This window comes from Dromiciops gliroides, chromosome 2 (genome assembly GCF_019393635.1).
Source record: "Dromiciops gliroides isolate mDroGli1 chromosome 2, mDroGli1.pri, whole genome shotgun sequence".
In the NCBI taxonomy this organism is placed as follows: Eukaryota; Metazoa; Chordata; class Mammalia; order Microbiotheria; family Microbiotheriidae; genus Dromiciops; species Dromiciops gliroides.
The window spans coordinates 178,771,827-178,781,045 of NC_057862.1; the positions used below are offsets into that span (position 1 = coordinate 178,771,827).

The following is a 9,219-nucleotide window of genomic DNA, read 5'->3' on the forward strand; positions in this document are numbered from 1 at the left end:
ATAATTAATATTTGAGATCTGATACTGCTAGAGCACCTTCTTTCGCATTTTTCCATTGATTTATATCCTTGAGCTTTTTTGTTATTTGAGATGATTTTTGTATTATATTTTCTAGAGCTATAAAATCACTCTTTATATTTCAAGTGTGCTTTTGCAACGTTTTGATCTGCATGCTAATCCATTGTGCCAGCTTACCTTTTTTATGCATGAAGTCATCCTATTTACATTTATGGTCATGATTATTAGATATATTTTTTCCTCCATAGTCTTCTATAATAACCTTCCATGTATATGATTCCTTTTGTCCCTTTTCAATATAAAATAAAATTGAGGATAGAAAGGGAATCAAATCAATATTAGTAATCTATGATTGGAGTAGTTTGACTTTATTTATTCTTTTGCTCTGCTTCTCTTTTCCCAGCCTATACCTGCATCACTTGGTATTACCCTTTATCTCTTTCCTTTTAATTCTCTCTTTATAAGCAACCCTAAATAGTTGAAGTGTATTTTACTTGTGACTATTCTCTCCCCAATTCTAACATCTCTTTTTAGTCCTCTTCCCTTTTCCTGACCATGCCTGTTTCCCCACTTATTAGATTTGTACACTTTGTGTCTGCATGTGTCTTTATCCTTCATTTGCTTGGTTCAGATAAGAGTGATGTTCAGGAGACGTCCATTCGCCCATATCTTGTTCTATGCTTTTATACTTTTCTAATATAGCCCAATTATCAGAAACAATAAGTTTCTCCCCTTTCTTCCTTATTTCTTCCCCAATACTTTGTATTCCTATTCCCCTACCTTTTATCTCATACAACAAGCAAAATAGAACAAAACCACTTGAAGTCCCGAGTTTGTCTTTCTTTGATTCCCTTTTGTACCTTGAAGAAACTGGCAGTCAGAAGGGAAAATGGTTTCTTTCTTTTCTGTTAAGACATAAGTATTTGATAATCATTAATTTTTGAAATTAATCAAATGCATTTATCTTTTGTTTCTTTTGTCTTCTTTATTTGCTTTTTCAAAGATTATACCTAACTGGTCTACTCAACAGGTTTGCAGGAAGTAATCTATTCTATTAAAGGTACATTTTCTCTCCTATAATATTATATGAACTTTTACATGATACATTATTGTTGATTGTGAGCCTCTTTATTTTTTGCCTTTTGCTTTATTATTGTCCAAGTGTTCTTTTACCTTTAAAATAATTGTAGCATCAACTTGTGGTCCTAACTGGCTCCTTGAAAGTTTTTTTTTCCTTCTTCTTGGATGTTAGCAGTATTTTTTTTCTTTGATAGAGGAAGTCTGGATTTTGGTTATGACATTTCTAGGTATGATGAATTTGGGATTTCTTTCAGGTGGTGGCTTGTGGAGTCTATCTATTTTCACTTTGTCCTCTGATTTTAATAGTTTAAGGGGCATTTTTCTTTTATTATTTCTGAGATGGTATATACATGTTTATGTTTGGTTATAGTTTTTAAGGAGTATAATGTTATTTGTTTTTGAGAGTGGATGTGTTTTAATTTTTCAATTTTTGGACTTTGTTTGAATATTCTTGCTATATCATTGAACTACTGAGTTTGATTAATGGCATTCTACTTTTCAGAGTATCCACTACTTGGATAGGGCTTTATACCTTCTATTATTAACTATTGATTTTTCTTCCAAGTGTTCTAATTTGTTTCTCTATTTTTTTGTTTCAGCTCTTTCATAATTTCTTCCATCCATTTTTGGAGCGATTATGATTAACCCATTTTTTAAAAACCTGGGATTCTACTGTAATTATTATAGAGTTGTCAGCTTCCCTTAATCCATGAAATTTATTCATTATTAGGAACTTTCTTCTATTTACTCATATCTTTAGCCTGTGTTATTAGATTTGAACTTTTTGTCAAGGACAGGCCATACTTCATCCCACAATCTTGGATGGGATGGCTAGGCACATGTTCTATGTCCCACTCTATTATCAGGGTGGGATGATGCTGGGTAGAATCTTTGAAATGTCCACATAGATTATAAGAGAAATGTAAAAAAGTAAATATATTAGCACAACTTGAATGGGTTAAAGCATGTTGGCCCGAGGACACTTATAGACATCATATAGCATCAACCAGGTATAGGTGAAGAAGAGACAGTAGTTCATAAAGAAACTAGTACTATCTGACCAGCGACCTAACATATTTCTTTAAATATTTTTCCTTTCTTCATGTTTTTCTTTTCTTCCCCCCACCCCCAGACTAACATGATTTGCTGAAAAATTAGTAGAAGAGATCACATGTATTGTCAGACATTACTGCTTCTACATGCTATATACGGCCCCATAAAAGATTTTTTTTTTTGGTGGGGCATGAGTTGGCTCTAGCACAAAGTCCAAACCAGTAATTCATGCTGAAGACATGATTAAAGAGAAAACTTCTAATATAATAAAAGAAATACTATGGGTTAAGTGAATCCCAATGTGAAATATTTTTGAATTGACTAGCATAATTTGGGGGGGCTAATCTGACTGGAGGACTAATCTGGGGATTTATGACTATTTGGCTATCTGACTTCGTTAATTTAATATGGGCCGTTTATAAAGTTCCACCACACTGCTCCCAAAACTGATAGATTAAAGATTAAGAAGGCTCTTAACTAAATAATTAAAGCAGAGTTTATTTATGAGATACTATTTCAAATTAGGAATACAGGGAAATAAAGTACTACCTGACTGCTTTCCTGCGGTCTCTTTCCACTGCGTCTCTCGCATCTGCTGTGCTTCGAACTTCTTGAATACAACAAGGGCCTTAGCTGCCTCCGGCCTCAGGGCACCTTACACTTTTCCTAGTTTGTTACAGGCCTTAATAGGCCTGTAACCTTGTCAGACCCATCTCTCCTTTTCCGAACTGAACTCTCCTCTGTTCTTGTCCATACTCCCCTCTAGTCAGCCCCTCTCCTCTAGTCCTCCTTCTCTAGTCCGCCTAGTCCGTCCTCCTCCTTCCTCTATCTAGTCCGTCTCTGTCTGTTTTCTCCTGGTCCGTCTCTCTCCTTCCTTAGTCCGTCCCCCTTCTCGTCTAACTCACAGGTCTATATATACCTTTTCTTCTCTCCACTCAAATCTCGGGGTTTCCTTTGCCCCCACAGACCAAGCTAATCCGCCAGCCAGAGCTGCAGCTGGTGGTGGGGGGGGGGTGCACTCTCCCTTCACATGCCTCAGCACAGGCTATCTTTCAGATAGCTCTGCTCAGGTCGGAGGGAGCTGGGGGCTTTTTTTTCCCCCAGCTGTCTGACCTGGGGTCTTGTACAGCCCACGGGGCTTTTTCCGCTCAGCTGAAGCTGAGTAGGAGGGGGAGAGACCCTGAGGGCCTAAGGCTTTCTAATCTCAGCCTAAAGGTAGGGTCCCCAAATCAAAATAAATTTCCACACCAATATCAAACATTAGAAGATGAAACTAGTTCCACAACACTTACACAGTAAAGTTAAGTATGTATTATTTTTATATAGTTTTATTGGGTATGTTTTGTTTTGTTTTATTTGCTCATGTATTAAGGTTATGCATGTACCATTGCTATGCATGGATGTAAGTTGTCCTGCATGTAATTTGAACAATGAAGTAGTTTGAAGAAGACGACAATGCATATCAACTAATGGTTTACATTCTGCTATGTCTATTGCATAGCATATATTTTTATCTTGATTTTTTACTTGTTAAGTAACAAGCGTTTTTAAAAATTAGTTGTCTCTCCATCTTTTTCCTCACTGTCCTGTTGTGCAAATTAAAAACCAAACAAAGGGGCAGCTAGGTGGCGCAGTGAATAGAGCATTGGCCCTGGATTTAGGAGGACCTAAGTTCAAATCCGGCCTCAGACACTTGACACTTACTAGCTGTGTGACCCTGGGCAAGTCACTTAACGCTTATTGCCCTGGAAAAAACAAAAAACCAAAAACAAACAAAAACAAACAAACCCCAAAAGCAAATCTCTCAATACATATCTACATACTCTGACAAAACCAAATTCCAACATTAACCATGTCTAAAAAACTATGTATTTCTCTTCATTTTAAGTCCATCATGCAAGTGACATGTGTCATCTTCGTTCTTTTGGACTTATGATTTATCATTGCATTTTATAGTCTTTCATAGTTCCTGAATAAATTGTTCTAGTTCCACTTATTTCTCTCTGTGTCAGTTCATAAAGGTTCTCAGTTTCCTCTGAAATGTTCATTTCATTATTTTTTGGGGGGGGCAGGGCAATGAGGGTTAAGTGACTTGCCCAGGGTCACACAGCTAGTAAGTATCTGGTGTCTGAGGCCGATTTGAACTCAAGTCCTCTTGAATCCAGGGTCAGTGCTTTATCTACTGAGCCACCTAGCTGCTCCCATTTCATCATTTCTTATGGCACAATAGTAGTCCTAATATGCCATCATTTGTTTAGCTATTCTCTAATGAGAGGATAGCCCTTTGGTTTCCAATTTTTGGCTAAATTGAAAAGAGTTGTTTTATACCAACAAATTATTCTATTCTCTCTTTAATTATTTTAGGGTATAGGTCTAGTAGTAATATTTCTGGAGGAAAGGCTATGCATACTTTGCTAATCTTCTGGGCATAGTTCAAAATTGCTTTCCATAATAATTGCTATATATTATGTTAATGTGGGTGTTATATAAATGGTAAAATGGTTTCAGTACCTTTGATGCTGTACTAATTCTGGATGAATGGAAAGTTGATGCTTATTATCATGTATATTATGTATATTTATAGATGTTTACGTATACCTTGTGTGATTTTGTATGGACTGCAAAATGTTTGGCTGAGTAAGTGATGAGGTACCACTGACCTCTATTATTGGCAACTTCTAACCTTGCTAATAAATAGATTATACTCAGACTTTTGTGCCTCAGATTTTCTTCATTGCAGATCACAATAAGATAGAATGAAGCAGACAGCCACAGGTTTCTGACTTATCTGCGGTCATGGCTGTCATTGCTTTTGTCATGACTTCAGATGCTCTCTGTGGGGAAACCAAATTGCCTGATGCCAGCTTGTGGAAATGATCCAGGACTGATCCCAAGGTCAAATCTCAAGTAGCTAAACAGGAGAGAGATACTGGCTGTCAGTATGACTCTTTCCTGATTGAAATTGATATTCTTCCCTCTAGTCCCCTTGATTTTTTTTTCTTGCTTAAATAGCTCACAATGAGGCAAAGTTCTTGACATGAAACCCTTCCCTTTGATCTTTCCCATAACCCTTTGAGAGCCAAATGCTTTGGAACTGTTCTTTTGGCAACCCAGAAAAGAAAACTGGGAGTGTAAGCTAAAGGACATTCCATCAAAGAGTACTTAATAATTTTCTATGTGTTTTTATTATGTTAAAATAAGTTATGCAATAGTAAATTAAGTGACTGAGTTCCTTGAGAATGGTAATCTGGGAAAGAGAATTCAAGAAGGGAATGGAGCAGGTTCAGCAATTTTCCTATAATTTTTGAATAAATTGTGACATGCCACATTATCTATCCCACAAATCTTATCATCTATTCTAGCTAACTTCTGAATCCAGCCAGCCAGGGTTAAAAGCACATGTATTTCCCTGCATCCCCACCCCCCTCACTTTGCCCCCTCCCCTCCCTATTGCTGAGTACCACTGATCAAAGATATGAGGTTTAGTGTAAGTAAAATTTATTATGAACATGTGACAGAGGGGCACAGGGGAGACCAGTTGTTTGCTAGGTGGAGTAGAGTGCCACCTGGTGGGAAAATTGTGCATGCTTAAGGAAGACATCACAAGGCCACTAGAATAATAGTAGTACCCAAAGTGTCACATGGAGTAACCACCAAGGATCACATGTAACCTCTACTCATGTTACATAATGGTCCCAAGTATTCCTTGTAATGTGATTGATTTTAATTCCATATTTCCCACAAGTTGAAAGCCACAATAGTTTCAGGGCTGCCATTTTATAAGATACTACTTTGGCTTTCAGTTTCTCTTTTGGTAATTTTTTTAAATAAGCAGATACAGTGTGTGTCTGGTAGCCAGAAGACCTAAGTTCAAATCATAATTTCAAAATATTTTCAATAAAAGATAATAAAACATTATGTAACATGTACTTTTGGAATTTGAGGAGTTTGAGAAGTAGCAAGGGATAATGTAGAGACCACTAACACTGGTTTTGGAAGACTTGAGTTCACATCTTTGCTTCTAGACTTGCAAGCTACATGAGTATACAAAAGTTACAATCTTCCTGAACCTCAGTTTCTTCATTTTTCAAATAAAGATAATATGTACCTTATATTATTGGTGGTGTTCTGGTGCCATTCAAAAATATTATACATAGAAAAAGAAACAAGAAACATCTTTTTATCAAGTACCTAATTAAAAAAAGATTGTGAAAAGAGTTTTGAGAGTATTTCTGTATTAAGAAAGTCTTCTTCAAATTAATCATAGGGATATATTTATTATGGAAAAGAAAGCCTTTTTTTTTTTTTGCGGGGTAATGAGGGTTAAGTGACTTGCCCAGGGTCACACAGCTAGTAAGTGTCAAGTGTCTGAGACCAGATTTGAATTCAGGTTCTCCTGAACTCAGGGCCACCTAGTTGCCTCCAAAATAAAGCCCTTTTAATCTTCTTAAGGATTGCAAAATATTCAAAATGTGGAAAAATAATTGAACCCTTTCTCATTTGAAACACTTGAATCAGTACAGCTGGATCAGGTACAAGCCCTCTTCAGATGAACCCTCTCTGAAAGTCCACCAAAACTCCCATTTATCACAGTAGTTGGGAGTTGCAAAACTACAAAGAGACCAAGGAGACTCATATTGATAATGGAGTAACATAGAAATGAACCAGTTCTGAAGCCATCAACAAAATGTTCTCAGTTTGTCTACTGCAGCCACAGAGCTGTATTGTAACACAATGAGATTGTCTTAATTATGCTTGTTTCCCTCTCAAGACTTTCCATAGAGCCTCCTTCACATCTTTGTTCCTCAGGGAATAGATTAGGGGATTCAGCATTGGGATGACCACGGTGTATATCACAGCAACCATACGATCTTGGTTCATGGAATAACTGGAAGCAGGCCGAAGATACATGAAGAGAGTCGTCCCATAGAAGAGGCAGACAGCTATGAGATGGGAGATACATGTGGAAAAGGCTTTGAACCTACCTTCAGTAGAATTGATTCTTATGATAGTGAGAAAGATGAAGAGGTAGGAAACTAAGATGGTGAAAGTAGAACTTAGAAGATTGAAGCCTGCGAAGATGAAGAGCAAGATTTCACAAAGAAAGGTGTCTTCACAAGACAGAGACAGGATTGGGGGTCCATCACAGAAAAAGTGAGTGATTACGTGGGCCCCACAGAAATTTAAGCTGAAGATACAGCTTGTATGAATGAGAGAATTGAGAAAACCAACACCAAAAGAGCCAACAACCAAAGAGACGCATACAGAGTTGGACATAGTGACATGATAGAGTAGTGGGTTATGGATGGCAGCGTAGCGGTCATAGGCCATGGCAGCTATGAGGTAGCATTCTGTTGTTGCAAATCCAGCATAAAAAAACATCTGGGCCATACATCCTAGATAGGAAATCACCCTTTTCTCAACTAAAAAGTTCACCAGGGTCTGGGGGATGACAACTGAAGAGTACCAGAAATCCAAAAAGGAGAGGCTCTTCAGAAAGAAGTACATGGGAGTGTGCAGATTTGAGCTCACATGGATCAAGAAGAACATGGTCATATTTCCCACCAGAGTGATAATGTACATGATCAAAAATGTCCCAAAAAGCAGCTTCTTCAGCTGAGGGTCATTGGTGAGGCCCAACAGTTCAAATTCTGTTGTTATGTTTAAGTTCTTTCCAACCATTTCCTTTTAGGGCTTTGAGTGCCTGGAAACTTACTGCGTTCAGAAAGGAAAAGGAAAGTAGTTTGACTAGGTCAGATAAATCTGTCCAAGGAGAACACATTTCAGAGTGGGATGATTCCCATCTGGAGACTTTGGCTTTGCCAGTGGAACCAATCATGAGAGGGTCTTTTCTCGTTGGTTAGTTAATTGACAAGGGTTGAATAATTCACAAAGCAATAGCTTGACCATTGAAGGAAGATACAAAGGAAATTTTAAAACATGAAATGAAACACATCAGTGTCTTCCCTGGAGCATTTACAGATTGACAAGTGTGATAAAATAATGGGATTTAGCAGATACTCAAAGGCCCACTTGAAGATTAATCTAAACTGATTGAATTAAGTAAGAGTGATTGACTGCTGATTATCCTACTTCAAGTTAACTAGATTGTAAGCACAGCTGGCTAGCCCTTAAGAAGGTATTGTTCTCAGAAGCTAAGAACTTTGAACTTAACTTGAGACCACCTTCAAGTCCAGTGAACCAATGGATTCGGATGATACTAACCAATCAGTTTGAAGCAGTGTATAAGAGTGCCTATGCTCTGGACCTATAAAAAGCTTCCACACTCAGTTTGCTGGGGAGTTCATGATTTTTTTTGTTTGGGTTTTTTTAGTGAGGCAATTGGGGTTAAGTGACTTGCCCAGGGTCACACAGCTAGTAAGTGTTAAGTGTCTGAGGCCAGATTTGAACTCAGGTCCTCCTGACTCCAGGGCCGGTGCTCTAACCACTGTGCCACCTAGCTGCCCGAGAGTTCATGATTGAAGCAGGCTTGTGGCGGAGGACTTGAGGAAGAACCAGACCAGGCTGGAACTCTAGGCTAGATAGGCCTTTTCTTAACTTTCTGAACTCCACATGAATACCTAGTATGCTTTAATAAATGCTTAATGGCCAAAGACTGGTTCTAAAGCTTCTAATTTAAGGTGACCACACAATTTAGATTTTAAACGACACACAAGGAAAGCTATTAAGTCAAGTAATAATTTTTTGAGTTTCTTCTCTGTGTCTTGCACAGCGAAAGATGATCTCTGCTTCTCTGGAGTTTACAATTTTTTAAGAGTAATCTAGCTGAAACATAAGTAAACATCCACAAATGAAATTACACAAATGTAGTTACTAAACATCATGTCACCAAATTCTTTCCAGATTTTAATAAGGAGATTGGTCTGGTGCTAAGGAATAGAGTAGTACAAAGGAGTGGCTAACATGAGAACCTGGATGATCCTAAGTGTCCCAGGAGAACTTATTGTAGGCTTACTGATTAATCTTTATAATAGCCGGTGTCGTCAGAGTCTGTGGGAAAAAGAAAAATGAAAAGTAACTCTTCATGATAAAACCACAACCCCTAAC

The 9,219-nt window shown here is 37.7% G+C and overlaps 1 protein-coding gene across 1 annotated transcript; it reads right to left on the reverse strand.

Moving 5' to 3' along the window:
- Positions 1–6,900: 6,900 nt before the first annotated feature.
- On the reverse strand, positions 6,901–7,833 carry LOC122738484 (olfactory receptor 5AU1). The gene has a single exon (XM_043980502.1). The coding sequence runs from the start codon at positions 7,831–7,833 to the stop codon at positions 6,901–6,903; it is 933 nt and encodes a 310-aa protein (XP_043836437.1).
- Positions 7,834–9,219: the final 1,386 nt, after the last annotated feature.